The sequence below is a fragment of the Anopheles gambiae genome, chromosome X (assembly GCF_943734735.2).
Source record: "Anopheles gambiae chromosome X, idAnoGambNW_F1_1, whole genome shotgun sequence".
Classification (NCBI taxonomy): domain Eukaryota; kingdom Metazoa; phylum Arthropoda; class Insecta; order Diptera; family Culicidae; genus Anopheles; species Anopheles gambiae.
In genome coordinates, this window is record NC_064600.1 from 7,420,796 (window position 1) to 7,445,075 (window position 24,280).

Consider the following 24,280-nt stretch of genomic DNA (forward strand, 5'->3'; position numbering starts at 1 on the left):
AGAAGTTCTTATAGCTGTGGGACACTTTGTTGCCTCCTTCTTACTTGAAAAGAACTTAATGTAATAGGAATTGGACTCTATAGCATCCTTGTTGGACAAATCCAGTAGGAATTTTCAAGAAGCCTGTTCAAAAAGGGTGCCATGTAATCCAATTTCCATCATATGAAGTTCATTTCCCGTAAGAAAGAGTCCAGGAAGTGTCCCACAACTATGAGAACTCATGGAAAACCCTGTAATAGTCTAAGAATTGATGTTCTCACTCAGTGGGGAAATATTGTAGCCAGTGCCTTGTCTTCATTCACTCCTGTTCTCACTTTCCTTTGAATCTTTATCGGGTTGCTATGGATCGCAATCCATGAGAATGTCGCAATGTCTGAATCGTTTTAAGCTATCTTTGGATTTTGCAGTAGCTCGCGCAAATTTCATTGCAGCGCATAGTTTATTTGGTGACCACTCGGCGTACCTCACGAATCTCCTCATAACAGACGCCACAATTTCATATTGTTCTATGTTTGAACCCAATTGAGAACTTGTGTTGATTGAATTTTTAACCCATTTTTAAGCAATGAATTTTTAAACATTTGACAGATTTGTCAGACATGCACTACAACGAAATTTGCGCGAGCTACTGCAACATCCAAAGGTAGCTGAGAGCGATCCAAACGTAACTGAAAACGATTCCGACGAAGCTGAAAACGATATAGACGTAGTTGATTGCCCTCTACTCTCATGGATTGCGATCCATAGCAACCGGATAAAGATTCAGAGGAAAGTGAGAACAGGTGTAATTTTCCACTTCCAAATGTATTTGATTAAAATACCAACGCATTGCTGGGCTCTGTTTTTGAGTTCATTTACAGTTCTTCCCTTAACTGCTATGGCCGTGTCGTCGGCGAAGAGAAACAGTTCACAACCTTGAGGAAGAGTGGGTATGTCTGACAGGTATATCATGAAGAGTGAGGGGGCCAGCATACTTCCTTGTGGAACTACAGCCGGTATTATGGTATTGCTAGAGGACTGTTCAACTAAGAAGACTCGAAAAGAGCTCTGGATTACTATCATGATGTAGGTTGGTATTCCCACGTTGGTCGGTTTTGGAGAGCAGCCCATCGTGCTACTCGTCGTCAAATGCTAGTATGAAAATTGTTTGTTTACTTAAAATTTGTTTGCTTTACTGTAGTTGTAGTTGTTGTTTGATTGCATTGCGTCTTACGAGAGCAAAGATTCATTATTATTCGCTGAATATAAGCTCTTCTCGCAGATCGAAAGGAAGCCCTGTGCGCTGCACGATAGTTTCCAATATCCAATCCAGATAGGCATCTGTGTTTATGTAAACAGCGGGATAGTAAATACTCGGTAGGTCCGGTTTAAACACTGCAAACCCGCGCAGAAACTCTCTGTCACTCAGTGCCAGTCTTTGCCGGGAGTAAAGCACGTCGCCGTTTTCAATTTCTACTAATTTGTTGTCCTCTAGCGTGCGTTTTTCCAGCACACAATGATTGGAGGTGTCTATGGTGAATCCAACCATCAATCCTTGCCACCGATGTTGGCACTCTACCTGGTCGATGTACCTATCAGCAGCATTGTCAGATTGCTTCTTATACAGTAAGGGATCATAAAAATCCATGAACAAGCTTGATAAATCATAGCTGCGAATTGCATCGATGATCGGCAAGCAGATGGGTCGCACGTTAGGCAGAGATGTATCCACAGCTGTAGCTAGTCGAGCTAACGCAATGTCGTTAGCCAAATTGAGTTTATTGTACTGTGGATGAACGATCAACTCCTCGATTGGTATTTTTTGCACATTCGAATCATTTATATGTCTTGTTTCATGTCCCAATGTTGCATGAAGTCTGAAATCAGAAAAAGTTTTTTTTTAATATTCCCAGTACATTTTCAAACTAGATAATTGTATACTTACTTGTTTGGCACGTAAGAGTAAACATGCGTTGCTGGACTAACAACGTACCGGTCACTTATGAGTATTATCGTAGAAATCAACTTTTTACCGACTATGAGATCTCCTATCCATGGCATCGGATAGCTGTTCGACGATATGCCACAGGTTTCAAAGTTAAAGAAAGCGCTCCGGGAAACATGCTGCATTGACCTCAAGTTAACTCGTTCACTGCGAATTTTGCTGGGGAACGAAGATTGCTGTTCGTTTTCCCGCACGCTGTTCACTATCCAAGCAAGATCTGCCTTTTCAATCTTGTGAAATATGTATGGACCGTGGTGTAGGCGAGAGAGAATGTATGACCCATCGACATGCATGCCGTACAGAAAGTAGCGCGGCCGTTCCACGTACGGCACTGTGAGCTGATACGGACTGCCCAGCTTGGAATACAGTGACTCGTGCTTGAGTTCGTCTGAAGACTCGACTGCACACAGAGGCTCCGTGACGAAGCTGATGAGCTGTCCTGCGTGCAACAGTCGTGGCTGGCAGTGCTGGTAGGTGGTAATCTTCAGCGTCTTGTTTGCATGGATAATTCCGAAATTATTATGATAGGACGTCATAATCACTTCCGCGGGTTTGTTACGATGTAGCCCATCCATGAAGGGCAAACAGATCGGTTGGATATGGGGATTCGTTAGATCAGCTGGTTCGAGCAGCTCGAGCAGTGCAAACAATTGCCTGGGATGATCGGACGGTGGGAGGATAACGTTCTTGATTTCTATTCGTTGGCGCGATTCTTCAAAAAATGTATGTATTTGTCCTAGTAAAATATATCGCCTATAGAGAGAGAAGGAGAGAGAGAGAGATAAATAGTGAGAGAGAGATAGAGAGATAGAGAGAGTATAAAGGCAATCACACTCACTACAAAGACACTCACCATATAAAATCCTTCTGCACACTATATTTCGGCGCCAAGACATACCACTCGCTGATGAGCACGACTAATCTCTCTTCCAAGAATTCGTTGTTTGGGACCGTCCGCGATTCAAGTATCCCGACCCAAGGCATGTATGTCGCAAAATATTTACTGATACTATCGGGGTCAATTAAGCCGCACGTATTCATATTAAACAGACGCATTTTATCATTTCCCGGCTGCAGCTTTTCCCACTCTGACTCGAGTGTTTCTTGAGTTGTGATTATAGTTCCACCATCGCTCGCCCCTTCTTGCTCGTTGTACCTCATGTTGTATAGTATCCAGTCGACATATTCTTCGATATTGTTGTAAATTGATGGTGTAATTGTACTGCAGGCCGCCCCAGTTAGCTCAAACCCCCGCAGAAAGTATTGCTCCTTTCCACCGAATATCTTCATTTCTTGGATCGGTACACCCTCTGTCAGAGAATAGCAAAATCTTTCCTCCCGCTTGCTCGGTTGTACGGCGCACATTCGTTTGAATTCTAATTTAAGCTCAATTTTCTGTTCCGCGTACTGCCTCGTACACTCAACGGGTTCCACGAACCGGACGGTAATGTTTTGTTGCCTGAGCCCTCTCCTTGCGATCGCCACTACGCTTAAATTGGTCTTTGCGTTCGTTCGAAGCTCGGGCGTTACCGGCATGCAGATAGGCTGCACGTTCGGCTGGCTGGTGTCTGCTGGGCTCAGCAGCTCGAGTAGCGCGATATTGTCCGCAGAATTGTTCTGGCCGAACTTTGGATGTACAATGATTCTTTGAATTTTCCGCGTTTGCTCGAAAACCATACAGTCTTCAATGTTAGTACTATAGGTGCACTGGCTAGTGGTTTCATCTGGGACATTACCAAGTAAAATATAAGGGCTTTGGGTGTAAAATAAAACAACGGTTAGTTGGTTGTTGCTTGTACCTTTCACAGGAGTAAAACAGTACTCACATGACACCAACGGTATTGAAGCAATGTGCCGGCCCGACTGCATACCATTCGCTGATCAGTGTAACCATACACCTAGTACGATTGTCGTTCGGTAGTTTCACTGCCCCCAGCCAGGGAATAAACTTAGATCTAGCATCCAGCACACCACAGCTGCCAAAGTTGAACAGGCGTAGCTTCTCCTCGTAGTCCACTTCCAGCACGTCACTCTCGACCGGTAGGACACGCTGATCGATGTACTGCTTAATCCATTCCACGTACTTGGCCACGTCGGTGTAGACGGTGTACTTGAGCGGATCGCACAGTCCGCTGCTTCCACGCGCTGGAGTGAACGACACCAAGCCGCGCACGAACCACCGACCGCTGACCTCGAAGAACATGCCACCGCCGCTATCTCCATTGCACGCACTCACACCGTTCTGTCCTTTGCCGCAGAACATTTCCAACGTAAGATGCGTTCCGTACACCACCCGATCACTTGCAATGCACGTGTAAGGATCCACCACCCCAATCGTGGCTTGTTTGAGCTGCTCCGACACAACATCCCGCTCGCTCAGCCCAAATCCAACGATCGTTCCGTTTCTGCCCACGATCAACTCCAGCGCACTGTCCATTGTCCACAGACAGACGGGCTGCACGTACCTGTTCATGCTGATGTTGGTCCTGAGCTTGATCAAAGCTATATCGTGGATGATGCTAGCTTTGCTGAAGCCAGGATTTATGATTATCTCACGCGCCTCGAACGTCTGCGTGTATTCGCTGGACTGATTCAGGTGGATTTGTCCCACGTGTACTGTCACGAGAGCTGCCGAGATCACGCCGCTTAGAGTGGACACGCAATGGGATGCTGGAAAGAACAAGAAACAATGCAACAATCTTATTTCCGTCTCGCGAAATGGTATGGTTGTTACCCGTAAGAATGGTTGTTTCATCAAGGATGGATCCACCGCACGCGTATTCTTTGTGCTTGTCTTTTTGATGGAAAATTGCCGCATGCCACGGCCAGTGTCCAGCAATGGCATCAGCGCCGTTGTGGATGAGATATGTCGTTTTCACTTTGCGCCTGCCGCACGATAAATGATCCTCTTGTGCGCGTGTTTGCATCGCCCACTGCAAACATCCCAGCAGCAGGAGAAACCGTTTTGGTGAACAATACATAACGACACGGTAAGCCGTACCACATCGACACAAGGAGTGAGTGTAACTTGCACCCGCAAAGTACCGTAGCAGGGCTGAACATGATTTTTCTTTGGCCACGATCGGTAGAGATTGGTTTATTTAACATAAGACAAGGTTACGCGACAGACGGATAACCTCTCCAGAGCGCGTCTGATAAGAAATTAAGAGCGCTACTTAGGCGTCATCCATCAATTATGAAACGCTTATAAGGGGGTGGGAGGGTGTCGTCAAACGTTACGATTTGTTACATAGGGGAGAGGGGGAGTTTATCTTTTGTTGCGTAACGCAAAATAAAACGTTTGATTTTTTTTTAATTTTCTTTCTCAAAAAATCAGAATTTGTTCAAGAAACTAAGCTATTTGAGCGAGGAGCTGTCCATCTGTTACGTAATTTGGAGGAGGGGGGGTTTCTTGTAACGTTACAGTTTGTTACACTAGGGGAGGGGGATCAAACATTTAAAATTTTTGCGTTACGTAATTGATGAATGACGCCCTATAGCCTGGAAAGAATGCAACCGTTATTCGTTTTTGCGGTGCCGTAACTTGAGTAACCTCTAAACAGATTCCAAATCGAAACATATTAAGTGCGTGAGCTACCATAACGATTCGGCAACGTACCAATCAGCAAGTCTATTGCTCTTATCAACAGCGAAATAATCCACAAATCCGTTTCTCGATTGACCAGTTGCGGATGAAGGGTACCAAAGACACTAAGCTGTAAAAGGAATGGAGGTCCCATGTAGATGTTGAGCTTTGAACACGGGGCTTCTATTGTCTATGAGTCTGTTCCTGCAGAGAGACCCTCAATGTGACTACCTAACCCACTGTTATATATGCTGGGCTTACCATCCACGGGGCCCCAAAATCACCGGTGTTTCCCTTGGCCGCTTAGTCTGCTTGCCATTTAATCCGCTACTATTTAACCATTATTTTTCTCAGCAAAAGAAACGATAAGCCCTCTACTTTGCGAGAAGAGTTACATGCCTTACATGGTTCTAAATATATTAGATATAAGAGATGAATAAATATTCATTAATTCGCACGACTTGACAACATGCGGCCCCGAATGGATCAAACTCGTAGGACGTATGCGTAGGACAGCATAGCTCAAGCTCTCAACCTAAAAGAAATCTTAAAAGTCTTCGCTTAGCAGACGATAAATGAGAGATGTATTCTAAAAAGAGTAAAAAAAGCTGATGGCGCCATTTGTTGTTGGGATAGCTTCACAGTAGGGATCTTTCCTCGCTTTGAAAGCTTTCTCATTCCCTTTGTACTGTTGTATGGTTTTGCATTGAAGTTATGCTAGAACAAGAGCGGTGATACGATTGTTTAAATACTGAACTCTAATGTGATCCGTCAGATATGAAGCAATTGTGATTTGAGTAATGATTGGTTGTGTTGATACCCACGTATCTGACCGCACGACTATTCTTAAATATTTTTGCTCGGAAAGTTAGAAGAGTATATAGGGCATGATTAGTTGAAGCTACTCGAAATTATTGTTGAGATGTATTAAACCAATGTAGCTTTGGAGCTTTCGTTTTTTTTCTATGGATATTTGATTTTCCAGTCGTTTAAGCTTAATTTGTGACGCTTGGGAAAAAGGTCTGTGATGCTTTGGAGATTTTTAAATTCCTTGAGCATCATGAATCCTTCGAGATTTATGAATTTTTCAACATTAATGATTCTTCCCAACAAAAATTCAGATTCATTGAATCATTTAAAAGATTCATTCATATTCATGAAACTGAATCAGATTAACCCATCATAGGCTTATTAGACGATGGAAAGTACTGCCATCATCGTTTGGTATTTTTCTGTCAAACTCAGGCTCTGACACAAAAAAATCTTGCCATATGTGTAATAAGACATGAGCATTTTTCTGTCAGTTCTTAAATTTTCCATCCAATTTATTGATTTCCTGAGCTTTATCACAAGCAATTAATATTTGTTTATCAGTAACGTAAATTTTATCAAACACCAACAATAAATTCAAATACTTCTATCGACGTATACATAATAATCCTCTCCTCTCGCATATTGGAAATGAGCATGTCGAATTCCAATTTCTAGACCAGCAGTTATCTGTCATTCGCGATTTGACAGAAAAATACCAAATCAAGGTGACAGTGCAGTGGAGCGCCGATTATCCGGGCTCATCGGGACTTGACTTTGCCCGGATATGCGAATAACACGGATAATGAGTCAAATGATATATTTAATCACAAATTCCTTAAGCCAAAAATACACGGACCGGAATTTTGCGGCCGCGGAATTCCGCCTGCTGTCAAATCCATGTACAAAGTGTCAACAGTAACTTCGCGGTTTTCTAAATTTGACAATTCTTTGAGCAAATTGTACTAATTTGACACCTCAATTGTAAATTGCCAAATAATTTCCGTTTTGATCGATTGTTAAAAACTATTTCAAAAGCTTTGAAACTGTTATATTCAGTCAGAATCATATCAAATAATTCATGAAGTGACTAAAACCGCCCCCTACTTGCAAAATTCTTCTTCTTCTTCTTCTTCTTTGGCTCAACAACCGTTGTCGGTCAAGGCCTGCCTTTACCTCTTGTGGGTTTGGTTTTGAGTGACTAATTGATTTCCCCCCATAGCAGGGTAGTCAATCCTACGTATGGCGGCACGGTCTATTTGGGGCTTGAACCCATGACGGGCATGTTGTTAAGTCGTACGAGTTGACAACTGTACCACGAGACCAGCACTTGCAAAATTACACGAAAATTAGTGACATTTTAGCTGGTAATCACGAGATTCGACTTACGCGGAAATCGAGATACGTGGCATTTTGCGTCCGTTTTCGGTCCCCTTTAACCGTGTATCTCGGGGACCGCCGGTATTTGAAATTTGCTCAGAACGCAATGTCACCTTAATATTTAACTGTGATTTCTCAACAGCACGGATACACGGATGGCCGGATAAAAGGTACCCGTGTATACGGCGCTCTACTGTGCTTTCCATAGTCTATCAAGCATATCACTAGTGGTGCTTGGGTAGTTTCAAGTTCGCCGTCAAAATGTTTCTTGGGATGTCACATCTGTACAGAACGCTTCGCAATTGAAACCAAGGTGTTATAAATGACAAGGTGAAGTTGTTCAGAGCAAAATGACATTTCTCGACTTGACATTTCTCTTCCGGGGGCTCCGGTATAAAAATCGGGGAGGGCTGGTGCGGGGTAATGAAATTTGTATGCAGGGAGTGACAGATGTCCCCCACAATGTCGCCCAGCAAAAGCGATAAAAATCAACCTTCTAAATACATTATCCTTGATTGAAACATTTTTGCTGTACTTTTGATTGGGCTGGATCGGAGTCACTGACACAAAATATTCCTAAAATTCGGCAGCTCGGTTACTATTTGCATTGCAAATATCTCTTCCAATATCGGGCCTTTTCGTAAAAGAGATGGGCACAAAACAGCACATCGCTTGCTGGCTGGGTAACGCTTCCGCCCCAACCCGACCTGTCAAAATTCAAACGCTGTCAAAATGGCGCACCGCTTGCAAACGCTTCGGCAAGCGTTCTGTTTTGACAGACGGGAGCCCGTGTGAATCATCCGCTGCGTTTCGGAAATATTTCGGTCTTTTTGGCTGCATTCCAAACGGATTTTTTTCCTCTGCTGGCAAAAAACTGTGCTTTACTCCCTAATTCGGTGCGTAAAATGTTACCGCGTACCTCCGTACGCTTGTGAGAGCCGTTCGTGCCGAGTGTTGTGTCGTGCCTTGTTGTTCCCCCTTTTCCTTTCCGTGTTGTGTCCGGGTCCAGTGCATCGCGTTTTCGTCCAGCGAGTATCATTGCGAGAAAGAAAGAAAGAAAAATCATCACACCCCCTTCGTTCAACTGTTCGGGTCAGGCACGATCAATTTGCAACCACTTTTTGAACCTGCTCCAATCAAGCCGACCGTACCGAGCGGCAGCCCGCTGCTCCCTTGCCGGATGCAGCAGCTCCACGTCGTCCGGCTGTATCGTACTGCGCTGCTGCAGTAGCACTGCACCCCTTGCACTTGCATAAACACGCGTCACAGCGGTGCATTCTAGTTGGTAAACCCCCCACCCACCCCTTTGTGCGTGGGCGCATCCAGTGACCGTGCAAAAAGTGCACCCCAGCAGCAGAAGCGGATGGATGAAAACCCGGCACCACCGGCGAGCGCGGCCGCCACCGATGCAATGACCGGAACAGAACAGCCCGAGCCTGGCACGTCCGTCGCATCGACGGCAGCTGCGAGCAGCCACGAAGACGGAGAAGGTGCAGCAGCAGCAGCACCACCATCAGACGGGAGTAGCAAAACGGTTTCGGAACAAATTGCCTCCCTGCTCTGGGGTGGCAAGATAAAGCCGGACGTGTTCCGGCGGTGGCTGCAAGGTAACATAGAGAGAGAGAGAGAGAGAGAGAGAGAGGCTGTTGCAAGATGGGGTTTGAGCAGGAATCTGGCTTAAGCTAAAATAACACACTTTTCTTTTTGCTCCGGGCAGGATTTTCCTTCAGCGACTGTGAGCCGTCCGCACTGGTGCAGCGCGACGGTGGGCCCTGTTGTGTAATCGCACCGGTCCAGGCGTACCTGCTGAAGATACTGCTGGCGGAATCGCCCGCCCACAGCTTCAATGAGGTAATATTTTAACCCTATATTTGCTGGAAACTTTCTATTAAAAAAAAAACAACCAATTTTACCCACCCCTTCCGGTAGCTTACGGCGGACAAATGCAAAACGCTGCTCATCCAGGCCGTCTGCCAGATACTGATGAAGTGCAAAACGGACGCGTACCGCATAGTGACGCTGGAGAGCGAAGGTGAGCAGGCCGGCCCGAGCGGCGAACGGGCGGCCGTGCGGCAGCAGGATGCTGGCACCGAGCACGAACCGAGCGAGGAGCCGGTTGGTCCGGGCGTGGATACGCACGATGCCGCCATGGTGCGCCCGCCCACGGGCCAGCGGACGGCCGGCAGCAGCACCACCGCCACCTGGACGGCCGAAGCGTTCCACGAGCGGATTCGGTTTCGCGAGCACGCCCACATCGACGAGGTGCACCAGTTTTACGCACAGAACTACCACGTGCTGACGGACGAGTGCGGCGTGCTGCTGCTGCTGTACACCGTGCTGCAGACCAAGGGGCTGGAGCACATCCTGTCCGAGATGTCCGACCCGACCGAGTCGCTCATACACGACACGTACGGTTGCGGCAGCCAGGCGCTGATCAACCTGATGCTGACCGGGCGCGCGGTCCCGCACGTATGGGACAACGAGCAGGACGTCGGTGGCATGAGTAAGTGGCGGGTTAATTTCAATTCGAATGCTCTTGCTCGTCGAATTTGGAGGGTTGCAGGTGCAGCAGCTGCAAAATTCTGTTTTATTCTATTGAAACAAAATATGCTTTTTATGAGAAGCAAGTGGGATTAGAAGAACTCGTATTTTATATAGTTTTAGCAGGAAAAAGTAACAAAACAGGCTTCAAACCACACAGTTTTGTCCGAGTCTCACTCAGGGACGCAATATGCTTTTGTACTGCCTTGCCCGAGTGAGATGTTTGTACGGAAACATGGCCCTAGTCGATTGGTGGTTCAACACCAAATTTGATACACTTTCGATTCAGTTGCCTCCCGAATTATGTTACTTCTTTTTGGTACAAGCATGTATTGCTTTTTAGCCATCATTTAATGTTGAAAAATTATTTAAAAATAACTTGTTGAATAATGAATAATGATTTTTAGTCAGCTCGTGGTGGAACAATGAGCTAAATTCATATTTGACATTTTCAATCATTTAATCTTAGATGAAATCCCACAAATGTAAAGGGTAACATATTTACCAATAGTGATGCAATTGCACTAAACAGCACTCAATGCGATATTTCAAAAGTAATCAAGTTATTTATGTTGGTGAGCAATGTGCAATGGTCTTTAACAAAGGCTTTAAAAGCTAAATGATGCATTAAGTAACGGAATGTACATAATGACCTAAAAATCCATTATTTTGTGAAATGAGTCAACTTTTTTGTCCAAAATTCCTAGGATTTCATTAGGAAACATTATTCATTAAGGAAATTGTATGAAATGTTATTGATTTTGCCTTTTGATCATATTTTTGCATTTTAAAGTGTTTTTTTTCCACCATAGTGACATTATAGGTACACAAAGCAGGGATGGTTACATTTAAAAAATAAGTAAAAGTAAAACATTTTAAAAATTTTGTTAGGATGTTTTTAGCAGCTCGTATTGAGTTCACCAACATAGGAAACGGAAATGAATTTCCTGCTAGTAATTTACCAAACGAAGGCCAAAATTCGCAAATATAGCTGAGCGAAAAACCGACCTCAAATCAAGCACACTCTTCCTGGTGTGGATCATTAACCAAATTTTTATTTTTTGCGATGAAATTACGCAAGAATTCAATATTATGGCAGTAACTCTCGCCATTGGTATGAAAACAGCTACAAAACTAAGTTCCATTTATATTATACACAGTTTTTGAGGTATTATTGACTACCACCACTAAAGGAACACAGTACGACGACTATAGGAACCATACCACCATTATAGGTACAACGAATCAGTTAGATTTATTTTTTATTTGTGTGTTTGATGGTAAAGTTGGTTGTGATTGTGATGATAAAACATATGCCACTTTAAATCAATTAAAACACATCTGCACCTCTACAAATTGCACCACTATTGGTACATTTACCCTATATTAAAACAAAGCCCTGATTGTTGTTTTCACGAGTACGACGATTTCACACTGTTGCTTTTTAAGAATACAACGGTTTTCAAGGAGCTTTTACTTAAAAAAAGGAATCAGTTATCAAGTTATATGACATGGCATTAATTGTTCGTAAAGCAGCGGTCGGCAAAGTCTGACCCGCCGCAGCATGCAATCTGGCCCGCGAATGGATTTATCTGATTTTATTTTTATATTGTTTATTTTTATTGATTTTTATTATTAGAAAAAAAACTTAAATCAAATAAATCACCAATCGCATTATTTGATGGCATTATTTGATTGTTTTTTTTTCTAAAAATTGGAGCTTGGCCCGCGGCTCTAGATCATTTATTAGAATTTGTCCCTCTACCACAAACGTTTGCCGACCGCTCTCGTAAAGCTTAAGAATACGTTTGTAATACGTTCAGTAAAGCTACTGAATGTACTTTGTTTCGATAATTTTAATGGTTTTTTACCATCCCCAGAATATTACCAATAATTTGGAGGATGGATTAATCAAGCAGCGATATTGCGCTTGCTTTTGTTGTTTTGTATTTCTAAACACTTAAGCGTAATATATGGCCAATGCTTAACTAAAGAATCTTTATAGTTATTTTAAACAGCAGTTATTGAATAATAGGAATTTCAACCTTCTTGCACGACATTCTCAGTAAGCGTCTGGTGAAAATCAGTTTTTCGTTCATAATATTCACGATTAGCATGACACGACTTTCCAAGAGCGACAATCATGTTGTGGTACAACAGGCAGCGCTTTTACCATTTGATGATTGCAAAAAAAAAGTAGATTGAATGACATTTGACATTTTTCATGTGACTTCAGAACAGCTTAATCGCGCATTCGCCGATATTTAGCTATTGGACCACTTGGAAATCCAGTTCCCTTGAAGTACGGAAAGATGAAAGTCAAATGAATGTATTAGAAAAATATCATTGTGTTAAATAACTTTTTTCGTGTAACTGTGTATTGTGAAAGTGTACTTTTCGCAACAGTATCAATATGTAAAATTTTATGTTGACGATTATCACCGTTCGCAACACTGATTTACCTTGTAACCGCATTGCATTGGTATCATTCATTAATTCTGTTTTTATTTAATTTTATAATGCATTCTTCTTGGCGCGCGCAGAGCTGAAGGGCATCAACCAGCAGTCGGACATCGGTTTCATCACCGTGATGGAGCAGCTGCAGTACTGCACCGTCGGTTTCTTCTACAAAAATCCAAAGAACCCGGTCTGGGTGATGGGGTCCGACACGCACCTGACCGTGCTGTTCAGCCACGAGCGGCGGCTGGTGTCGCCGGAAACGCCCGGCGAGCTCGCGCGCCGCGTCTTCCGCCAGTTCGACCCGGACGGCAGCAACTTCATACCGGGCCCGGTCCTGCAGGACGTGCTGTGCGCCCTCGAGCTGGTCAGCGAGCCGGAGTAGTAAGTACTGTACTGGATCGCAGCTAGCTTGGCTTGGTTGCTTTACAGCGTTTTCTAGGGGTTCTCATAGTCGCGGGACACTTCTTTGACTTTTCTAATGGGAAGTGAACTTCATACAATGGAAATTGGACTCTAAGGCGCCCGTTTTGGACAGGCTCCTTGGAAATTCCTATTGGAATTGTGCATAAAGGGTGCTATTGAGTCCAATTCCTATTACATTAATTTCATTTCACGTAAGAAAGATTCAATACAGTGTTCCACAGCTATTATAACTCCTGGCAAACTCTGTACTGCTGCTCTCTGTCTCTCTCTCTCTCTCTCTCGCTCACACACACAAAAACACCCACTCACTCTCTTTCTCTTTTTAGCGTGGAGCTGATGCGCAGCCGGCTCGATCCGGAAAATCTCGGCATCATCCTGCTGAACGCGTTCATGAGCGAGTTCTTCCCGGACGAGAAAAAGTCCACCCCGGACACGTTCGATCTGCTGCACTACAACGGCATCCCGAACTCGAACTACGGCAGCGTGGTGCAGTACAGCCGCGGCCAGGCGGTGCTGCTCGAGAGCGACGTGCGCATGTGCAATCCCTCCGACCCGATGCTGACCTGTCTGCAAACCAAATGGCCCACGATCGAGGTGAACTGGGCCGGCAACCGGACGCCGTCGCTGAACTGATGAGGGTGCCTGCGCTCGGTGTCCTCGGTGTTGTTTTTTTTTTTACTTCCCCTTTTCTTTCCTCCGTTTGTCCTTCCATTCCCTCCCTGTTCCCGTCATCCGTGTCCCTCCCCTTCCTTAGTTAATCTGTTTCCCCGTCGTCGTCGTCGTCGTCGTTGTCGTAAATAAAGACGAGAAGCGAGCTTGGTAAAGTCGCATCAAAGACGCGCGCCACACGTATTGAACTTTCTAGCCGGGGGAAGCGCCATTCGCTGCGTGCCCCGCACATTGCACATGCTTCATCTCCGCCTGGTAGTGTTTGTGGAGTCTGTGGCGAAGAATTTCGTGCACTGTAACGTATAGTCTGAGCTGGTTAATGTATACAAGAGCGTATTGCGGGCTGGATGAGAGTTACGATTAGTTAATTAGTTTTTTTTTCTTCTTCTATCCTCTTATTTAACCGCGGTAACCTTTTTGCTTGTTAGACCAAAAATATAGGAAGAAAATCGAAAACAAAAAGGGAGGAAATGAAAAAAAAATGCTACAACAACTGAAGAAGAGCTTATTCAGAATCAGGTCGGGTCAGGTGTAAATTCCCAACAAGGGGGGGGGGGGGGGGGGGGTAGGTAGTGGAGGGAACATCCGGTAGCAACCGGTTGCTCCGTGTTCCGTGTCGTATCAAATCAATATGTGAATATTAATTTATTTCCTTCCACCAACACCACCCCCGGACGCAGCATTGGCCGGTTGTTGGTTTAAATTATTCTATTCCATTTTCAGTTTTTAAAGCCCCTTCCTCCCACCCCCCCCTCCTATAAGACGAACGAAGGTTAGCCCGGCGGGGTAGTATTTGCTCTAAACCCAACCCAAAGGAGAGAGATAGACCTAGAGAAGACGGTATCGGTTCGGTGGCAGCAAGGTTTTCTTAACCTTGTTCGCAAAACGTCAGTGTCAGAAAAGAGCAGAAAAAAAAGGATTAATAATAACACGCATCTGTGGATATATAAGTACCGGTTCCAAAAAAAAAAGAAAAGAAACGCAAAAGCAAGAGAATCTAGTAACAAACAAAAACTGTGGGGACAGCCTCTGTTGCTGCCAGCAGCAATGCAACAGGGGCCCTCTGTAACGCGCGCGTTCTAAAATCTGTTGAGAATACATTATGCTATACAAATGCGACACAAAACACACACGGAAACACGTCAACGGCTTGTCTTTCATTTTTACCTGAGAGAACGTATGAATGGTGGTTTTGCGCGTGTAGTATGCAGCGACAGGTTGATTAAATTATCCTGAAGGTTAAATTTATTTCCAGCTTTATTCGATGTTACTTTTTTCCACTCAAAAACAACACCTTTCCCTCCCTGTTTTCTCGTGTGTGGCCTTCCGGCAGTAGTTTGGTAAAAAAATAACTAATTCCAAACAGGAACATTGAAGCCTTTTTCATTCGAAATTTATTTCCTATTTTTTAAAGATTTTAATGTTTTAACATCAACCTTAATTATACGGTGACTGTTACTAAATCTCCCCATTTTTTTAATCCTCTCAATTCACTTTTAGCCATACAAAATCGGCCGCTTTGCCAGTATTTGGTTCGTTGTGTTTCCATACGCTGCGCTATGTTTTATGCTTATACAGTGGCCAATTGAGGGTTTCCGTCGTCTGAAAAAGTATTTACAGCGACTGAAAACACTTTGACGATGGCGGATTGGCTTGGTAAACCCTGTATCTGGACGTGGAGTGGACGCGCTCACGGTCTGCTCAGGCTTTTTTCGAATTTTGTACGACTTGGCGAGACATTAACTGGCAGTTAATGTGTCACCTTCCTCACACCTTTTCTCCACACTTATACCTGCCTCTTTTGAAAAAAGGTTGATATTTAAAGATTCTTAGTATTGGAACTCTCAAAATGATCACGAGTTCTTATTGGGAACAAAAATGTTTCACGCTTACGCTTGTCGATGAACGCAAGAAAGGGGTCGTACCCAAAAAATGTATGTATATTTTAAAATTATTCACAAACTTAGCCGTTGCTGCTACAACAATACTACTGCTTTGAATCATCATTATTTTATACCACTTTTAGGGGAAGGTGTTAAAGACGGACACGTTAAGGAACATAATGTAAAAATAATGTAGGGAGATATAATCACAACGACCATGAAAATCTACTTACCTTATTCTACACTCATGTTGTATCGGAAAATGTGTTGAAACTTTAAAGATTTTACAGATGTTTATGTTGTTTAAGTTTGTATGTTTGCCATGACTTAAAAACATTTTTTTTTTTCGTGCAGCTTTAAAATGTACGGGTACGACGGAGACCTGATATGTGACCATAATGACATAATTTTAACAAATCCTATTGCTTTCCACGTCCTGGTACGTACATACATCGATTCTTAAATAACCACGTACATAAACCAAATGTAACGAAGGTTCATTTTAGCCCTGAATTTTGAAATTGTAAGCGCCGCTTCTAACACCTCCTAGAATGCAGAACCGAAAGTATTATTGAAATATTGGGCACTAACAGCGGACAGTTTGCTCAAGCTTAACGAACATCAGTCTAGAACATCCCTTTAGGAAATTACTAAAATTCGTGATCCTAGCATGTTTGATGGACTTGTTTAGTAGGTAATTTTTCCCACCAATTCAAAATAAGACTTTTTTTTGTTGATCTTTGTAATCTCATAGAATCTTTCATCTATTTCTGAACGATGTCATATCAATGCCTTTTTGTTGATCAAAGTTGTCCAAGTCATGGCAAGATATTGGGTTTCGTGAATGGCTGCTATTTTGACACGTGTTCCGTTTGTAGCATATTAAAATGCTTTTTTCTAGTTCCTGGATGGTTCCTGGATATCTTCCCAATATCATTATTTGCACGCAAAACACACAGAAATGAAATGCCTGATAACACGGCCAACTTCGGACGACTCTGGTAGACTCCAGACGACTTTGGACGACTCCGGACAATTCGGAACGACTTCAGATGACTCCGGATGACTCCGGACAAGTTCGCATGGTTCCTAACCCGGATGACTCCAACTTTAGAAGACTTCGACTCCGGCTAACTCCATGTGATTCCGTATAACTCCGGACGACTCTGGATGACTACAGATGACTCTGGACGCCTCCGAACGACTCCGGATGACTCTGGACGACTCGGGACAACTCCGAATGACTCCAACTCCGGTTGGAACTAGTGATTCCGATTTCGCCGGAATCGGAAGCGGACGAACAATAGTCGAAGTCGGATCGGAGTCGTGAGTTTGCTTCAGATTGCAAATTGTTTTTTTTTTCGAGAATTTAAGCAATTTTGCATACATTAGGTCAACAATATTCTCAAACGTGCTGTTTTACTTTCAGTTTCGATCGATCATTACTTTCATCATGGACTTATGCGAAGTGCCCATCTTACCCGTAGTGTCCGTCTTTACCTACCTTCCCCATACTATTCTATTCCGCAAAGCCCGTGCAGTAATTGCCTTTTTTATTTTATGGTAAGGCGTGTATTACCTGTTATTGGGCAATTTAAAGTGACGTGTTGGTAGTATGTGCCGATAATAGTTTTATTGCATCAATTGTAGGTAATAGACGAAAAAGAGTTTCACATGATGCACACATCTACTCTATTATAGTTTTTTGTTCCAAAAAAGTAATGATGCACAAAAAAGTTTCGTTTAAGTGAAAGGTTGCTAAACACTCCAGCTCCACAACAATTACGTTAAAGACACAAAAAGTAGGTAATTATATAAGATAATGGATACAGGGTTGTTTACCCTTCGCTGAAAGTCTGTGACACACTTTTTCGATTTATTTTGTGACGTATTGAATGTCGAAAAAGACGTTTTCAGCATGAAAAAGACATGAAATGCTGACGTCACAAAATAAATTAAAAAAAATCGAAAAAGCGGTACCATCGACCTTGGGCGCAAAGAACCCCTGTTTGCGTGCAATTATAACAATTTCAATAATGAAATCTCCTTTTCTTTGTATCTCTCCCGGCACAGAACACTCACTGCATCGCGCTACTCTTCGGTCGTGTCCTGGTCCAGCAGCTTGTTGATGTTCATGATGTTCTTGGTGCTCCACGGTTCGAGCGGGTCCGGCGGCGACCCGGTACCATCGTCCGGTCGGGCACTACCGGGCGCCACCGTCCGCCCGCCGGCACTGCTACCGGCACTGCCCGCACCGCCGCTGCCCAGTATCGGGGCCGACTTCATGCGCTTGTCCTGCTTGCGCCCGTGGCCACTGGCGCCGCCACCGCCGCCGCCACCGCCCGTACTTTCGTTCGAGTTGTCGGGCGATATCTTGTTGTGCTTGCCCCGCCCGAGCCCATGGTGATGATGGGAGCCGCCACCGTCCCGATGGTGGGACGGCTTCCGTGCCTTCGGGCCGGCGTGCTGCTTGCCGCTGCCGCTCTCGCTCGAGTTCGCGTCCCGTTCGCGCACGGACGCCCGCTGGTGGAACTGCTCCATCCGCCGGTGCAGCTCCTCGACCGTGACGGCGTCCTCGGGCTGCTCCGGCTGCCCCAGCTCGCCGGGCGCACCGACCGACGGGGCCGCACCCGTCGCGCCATCGTACAGCGCTGTGCTGTGCCGCTGCTGGTCGCCCTTGTCCTCCCACGCGATCATGAACAGCGGGTGCTGGTCGGTTTTGCGCTTGCGCGACGTGCTGCGCGAGACGGCCGATTTGGCCCGCCGGATCAGCGAGATCTTGCCGAGGACGGGCTTCTCGCCCGCCTCGCTGTCCGTGTCCTCGAGCGCTTCGAGCGTTTTGAGAAACTCGCGCTCCCGCACCGGATCCACGACGTCCTTCGGGTTCTGGAAGAGGGTCAGCTGGCCGAGATTCTGCTGCTGCTGGGGTTGCTGGGGCTGTTGCTGTTGCTGCTGCTGTTGCTGCTGCTGCTGTTGCTGCTGCATACCGGCCGGTGCGGGCTGCGCCAGTGGATCGCGCCGCCCGGGCGTTGGCATCGCGCTGATGTCGATCTCGTGCACGTGGTCGAGCGTGGACGCGTCGATCGCGAGCGTTTTCACGTTCTGCGCGTAGTTCTCGTCGACCGAGGCCGACTCGGAGATGATGACGAGCTCGCGCAGCGGATCCTTGTAGTCGGGCAGGGCCGCCTCCACGCCCAGCCCCACCATCGTGGCCGGTGCGCTTGCCGTCGAGTGGCGCCGCGTCGTCGCTGGCGGCGGTGGTTGCTGCACTGCTGCTGCTGCTGCTGGCGGCGGCGGTGCCACTACTACCGGTTTGGTGCCACCAGCCTTCGGGGCCGCCGTGCCCGGGGCAGCCGCTGGCGGTATCGTGATCGGGCAGACCGTGTCCGTGCTAACCATCACGATGTCCTGCGTGAACGACATCACGTCGATCGCGGCCGTTATCGCGAACGGATCGCCGAGTAGATCGTCCACCTCGCCCGGCCGCTTCTTCTTCGCGATCTTCGCCGGCGACGTGATGGACGAGCGGCCCCACATGATGCGTCGCAGCTCCTCGCCCGTCATGCTGCGCTTCTTCAGCTCGTTGAGCGTGACGCGCAGCACGCTCTTCCAGTTGCTCACTGCGCCCTTGCGCTGGCGGGCCCGCGTCTTGCTCTTGCTCTTGATCACCATGACGCCGCGCGTCTCGTACCGCGGATCGTCCGACGGTCCGAGCCCGATCGAGTACTCCTCCAGGTAGCGCTTCGCGTCGTCCTGCGTCACCGCCCGCTCGAGATTGACCACTATCTTCGCCCACTGCTTCATGCCCTCCTTCTCCGCCTGCTCGATCACGTACGCGTACGTGTTGCCCATCATCGCGATCAGCATGTTCAGCAGCAGGATCGGCACGAAGATCATAAAGATGACAAACACCGTCTTCGCCAGGTTCGGGTAGGTGGTGAGGTTCAGATCGGCGTACTGGAAGGGATATGAGCCAAAGAAAAAGAAGAAAAAAAATGGGACGTGTCTGCCAGTGTGAGGGGTTTCCTTCAACTTACATCGTAGTCGCCGAGCGTGGTCTGGAACAGCGCCATCCACGTGCCGAAATAGCTGCCGAACGGGCTGTCCTCCGCGTTCGGGTGGCCCTTGTAGAGGAAGTAGAACGCTTGCGAAAAGCCAAACAGCACGATCATGTAGATGATGCCGAACGTGAACATGTCGCCCGTGATCATGGAGAAGATCATCGTCACGAACGGTCCGGTCAGTCCGATCGCACTGCAGGCAAGGGATGGAACACGTTGGAGATGATGATTGTTACAAAAAATAATTTTGGGGGATAAGCGCATACTCACCCAGCAAAGAACATTAGCAGAAACCAGCTGCCCGGTACGGCAAACAGCAGGATGGCTTCCTCCGTCTCGGTGTCGCCCATCATGCGCAGCGGTATGCAGGCCAGGATCAGGATGTTGGATATCAGAAAAATCGCCTTCGCCGGTGCTTGACTCTGCCGGTGAGTAAACGAAAAGGAGGATGAAGGTTTTTTTTTTCAATTACACACATACAGAAGCTGTAAAGCTCCATACAAATGAATTAGGACGTTTGGCAAATTCAAAAAGAAACTTACGGTAATTTTCATAAATTAAGAGACTTTTCTTAAACGAGCAGGTGGTATAAGGTATAAAGTGCATAAAGTAAAATACGCTGTAACAATGTATTTAAATCATTCCAGAGAGTCTTTAGAGCATGTCTTGAGTGAAAACATAAAACAATGACATTTATTGGCAATTACATTTACATAATGTAAGCCAGATTACAAGAAAACAATGTTTTAGGTACTATTAAAAATAACATAAAATTGCTTGCTCATCAGATGTACCTACGTAGGTACGAACAATACATTTTAAGGAAACTAGGGATCTCATTTCGATATCCCGCTTAGGTAGGACCCCGAGATGGATGAATCCGCCTCTGTCAATTACTACGAGAAGTTGGGTTTAAAATATTTCAACTTCAGGAACAATGTATGTATCTTTGGATCCAGAGGATCCTAAGAAATTGAGTTTAAAATATTTAAACCAGACCCAAATTTCAACTCCAAGAATGTTTCTTAAGATGAAATATTGAAGAAAGATTGGGATTTTTGTTCTCCAAAAAATCATCATATTTCCAGTAAAAATAATCATTTTGTTTTTTTGCTAGCAAGTAGTGAATGAGTAGTAGTAATTCTGCAAAATATTTGAAAAAAAAAAACAAGCATAAGCCATACATCCATTAGCTGAAATTAGAGTATCGAAGGCATGGCTGGGTCTGAAGTGAAATCACAACTTAACATAGTATTTCAAATATTTCCAGTGCAGCAAAACTTTTTCCGGGGTCTTTTGGATGAAACAGTTGAAAACTGAAGTATTTGGAAAGATTTGTAGGACTATGGACAAAAGTTCTCGGTACAGGCGACGTCAATAATTTAATTTTCTTTGCTGAAATCTGGCAACACAGTTATTTTGAAGCCATCATCTTTGAGGTTTCTTTTCCACTTTTAGTCATTTCACTGCGGTGGATCCAGTATTGCAATTGTAATTTCCTACTATGGTAACTTGTAGAACAAGAACTTTTCGGGAGAGCAGTTAAGAATTGATTCTGCAGGCTATGCTCGATGAAGATCCTGCACAAAAACATCGAGAACATCTAGAGACGCTTGTAGTATCTCAGCAAGTCATTTCCCATCGTTTAAAAGCAATGGAACTAATGTGAATACTGGCTTATTGAGTCCCCGGGTTAATTATAGCTGTGAAACGGCGTTCAGTTCCAACAGAGTTACAGTCAGTGAGCAACTGCTGTTACGGTAAAAAAGGTATTAAGAAACATTGAAATTGAATGTGTTATCCCACCCAGTAGTAGATGAGAAGCATGATCTGGTTCACTAGTAACCCCCCAATTGCAGGGAAAAAAAATTATTGATGCATCGATAGCAGCCTAAGAGCTGATATTTCTTTGCAATGGAATCCTTAGTCTACCATGAGATCATACATTACTATTAGCAAAGATGGGAAAAAGTAGTACTCACGAACTTATGTAAAGCCTAATAGATAGTTTTGGATCAGACAGACTCCTGATACGACTTGAGGCATAAAAGGTCACGTTATTTAGCCCAAAAGCATTGAACGTACTTACAGGAGCTTCTGTCACTACGCCACTAAGCGCCACCTATTGCCGCTCCCCGCCCGCTTACTTACCAGCGACTTGAGAAAGGAGAAGAAGCCCTGATTCTTGATCTCGTCGCCCTGCTGCAGTACGACGTAGCTCAGCACGCCCATCACCGTGGCCACCTCGAAGCCGTACCGCACCCAGGTCGTCAGGTCGATGTCGTCGTCGACCGCGTCCACCGCCATCGGCCCACCATCGTCCGCACCATCGTCATCGGTTGCGTCTCCGCCCTCCTCGCCCTCGTCATCAGCAAACACGCGGACCGGGCGCAGGTAGACCGAGCAGGACAGACAGAACAGGTGTATCGCGAGGATGAGCAGCCGCTTGATGAACTGGTTCCGGGCGAACGTTTTCCACTTCTCGTCCAGCAGCCGCTCGACGATGCCGCCGTCCAGCATGTTCAGATGCTCCTCCTTCGTGCCGTTCAGGATGATGAACAGGGCCGAATTCCAGTTGGTGCTGCCGTCCGGCATGAGCGTGTCCAGCGCGTTTAGCGGGTAGCCCGAGCAGGTGATGTTACTGTACCGCCAGAATTCGCGCGCAGAAAGCTCCAACATCTCGCGGAACACCTCGTCGCGGCCGAGCCGGCAGGCGAGCGTAAGCGGGGTCAGGCCGGCCGCATTCACGATGCCGTTCTTGCACGGCAGCTTCGGGTGGCGCAGGGCGTACCCGAACATGTCCAGCTTGTCGCACACGACCACCATGTGCAGGATCATGTTGCCGAAGCTGTCCTGGGCGTTCGGGTCGGCGCCGCACTCGAGCAGCAGGTTGTACACCGACTCGTTCGCGCAGCAGGCCGCCCAGGCCAGTGGGTACTCGCCGAGGTACGCCAGCCCCTCGTAGTCGGTCGTCTTGGCCGGCCGCAGGCCCTGCTGGTCGCGGGGCAGAAAGAAGCGCCCGGTCGCCCGCTGCGACACGTCCGCGCCGGCATCGATCAGGTCACCGACCAGCTCGTTGTTGCTGTACGCGATGGCTAGGTGGAGGGCGGACGCGCCAAGATACTCCTCGCCCTCCATCACGTCGATCGACTGCTCCGGGAAGACGCGCAGCAGGATGCGGGCCAGCTTGGTGTGCACCTTCGTGTCGCAGATGATGAGCACGTGCAGCAGACTTTCGCCCAGCAGGCCCCGGTACTGCATCTGCCAGCAGGCCTTATGGTCGTCCCACTTGCTGAGCGGGTCGTGCGGCGACAGGGAGGCCTCGATCGGTATGATGACCTAGAATCAGCACACAAACGGGTTGAAGGTTGATTGAGAGTGGCAGGGAGTGTGTGTGTGTGAGAGAGAGAGGTGCCCTGGCATCCCTACCTCATGGTTGTCCATGTACTTCCAGCGCAGGTACTCGGCCCGGTTGATGATCTGGCCCCGGCCCTTGTTGTACATGAACACGCCGAACTGCTCGCGGATCAGCTGCTCCACCGCCTTCTGGCCGCCGATCTGGAACGCGTCGATCAGATCGCCGCCCCGCTTGTAGTTGGCCATCTTGTACAGGAGACACTGGTTCGAGGCGGACGCGGACTGCGATATCACCTGGTCGAGGATGGCGCCACCCTGCGGTAGTTTGCGCTTTTTGCGGCATAGCCGCAGCGGATCGAGATGCACCATGGTTGGTGGGAGCACCCGACCGGGAAAGGTTCGTCGTCTACACCACTCGTAATTCTAATCTTACACTGATTTTACGTAATTCTTGGTTCTAAATAACAAATGTTTCCAAAAAAAATTTGGAACACGAAGATGTACATCCAGCACTGGGTAGGTCGCACTGCGCAATGGGGCAAAATTCGTGGCTGGCAAGTTACGCTTGCATAACCAAGGGTGTCTCTGCGGCAGACTGCGCGTCATCATGGCAACGGATGTTCGATCTAACATCGGAACATCGGGTCTGGTAGTTATCCGTGGGTGGCGTTGTAGTCGTTGCGATGGTAACCAAACAGTTCCTCAGAGAGAGAGAGAAAAAAAAAACTGGGAACAAAGAACTGTAGGCACCTTTTTTTGTGTTCCTTTGCGGAGGGCTCTGGTTTCCAATAGAATTCCAAAAATTCCAATAGTTGGAGCCCAACAAATGGGTGTTGTGATTAGAAGCGGAAAGGACATGCGCACATGTTAAGGGATATTCTGTTCCCAATTGTTTGATTGTATTCTTTCAAAACAGGATAATAACAGCTGATGTTCGCATCTATTGACATCCTCTACAAACCACTGAAAGTTTCTTGAGGTAGGGCGGGCAGATAACAACCTATTCAAGTCAGATGTTGCCAGAAACAGCAAACAGCTTTCTCACTTCAATGTCTGAAGGGCCATGAAGTCATGGATCAAACGACTTAAAAGAGCTCTGAAATAGAAAAGAAAAAAAAACTCCAAC

General features: G+C 46.3%; 3 protein-coding genes across 3 annotated transcripts; 1 reads left to right on the plus strand and 2 right to left on the minus strand.

The window, feature by feature from the left end:
• Positions 1-491: 491 nt before the first annotated feature.
• Positions 492-5,377, minus strand: LOC4576124 (uncharacterized). Its single transcript, XM_061641927.1, has 5 exons — positions 4,719-5,377; positions 3,811-4,654; positions 2,838-3,737; positions 1,925-2,737; positions 492-1,856 (listed from the first exon to the last, which is right to left on the minus strand). Exons 1-5 carry the CDS (start codon positions 4,963-4,965, stop codon positions 1,232-1,234), a joined length of 3,429 nt encoding a protein of 1,142 aa, XP_061497911.1. The 5' UTR covers positions 4,966-5,377; the 3' UTR covers positions 492-1,231.
• Positions 5,378-8,499: 3,122 nt separating this feature from the next.
• On the plus strand, positions 8,500-14,991 carry LOC1271832 (ubiquitin carboxyl-terminal hydrolase MINDY-3 homolog). Its single transcript, XM_310686.6, has 5 exons — positions 8,500-9,367; positions 9,478-9,611; positions 9,690-10,263; positions 12,845-13,142; positions 13,511-14,991. Exons 1-5 carry the CDS (start codon positions 9,124-9,126, stop codon positions 13,815-13,817), a joined length of 1,557 nt encoding a protein of 518 aa, XP_310686.6. The 5' UTR covers positions 8,500-9,123; the 3' UTR covers positions 13,818-14,991.
• LOC1271831 (uncharacterized) lies at positions 14,646-23,891 on the minus strand. The gene is made up of 5 exons (XM_061641890.1): positions 23,227-23,891; positions 21,949-23,136; positions 20,068-20,219; positions 19,774-19,990; positions 14,646-19,693 (listed from the first exon to the last, which is right to left on the minus strand). The coding sequence occupies exons 1-5, from the start codon at positions 23,521-23,523 to the stop codon at positions 17,828-17,830; spliced, it is 3,720 nt and encodes a 1,239-aa protein (XP_061497874.1). The 5' UTR covers positions 23,524-23,891; the 3' UTR covers positions 14,646-17,827.
• Positions 23,892-24,280: the final 389 nt, after the last annotated feature.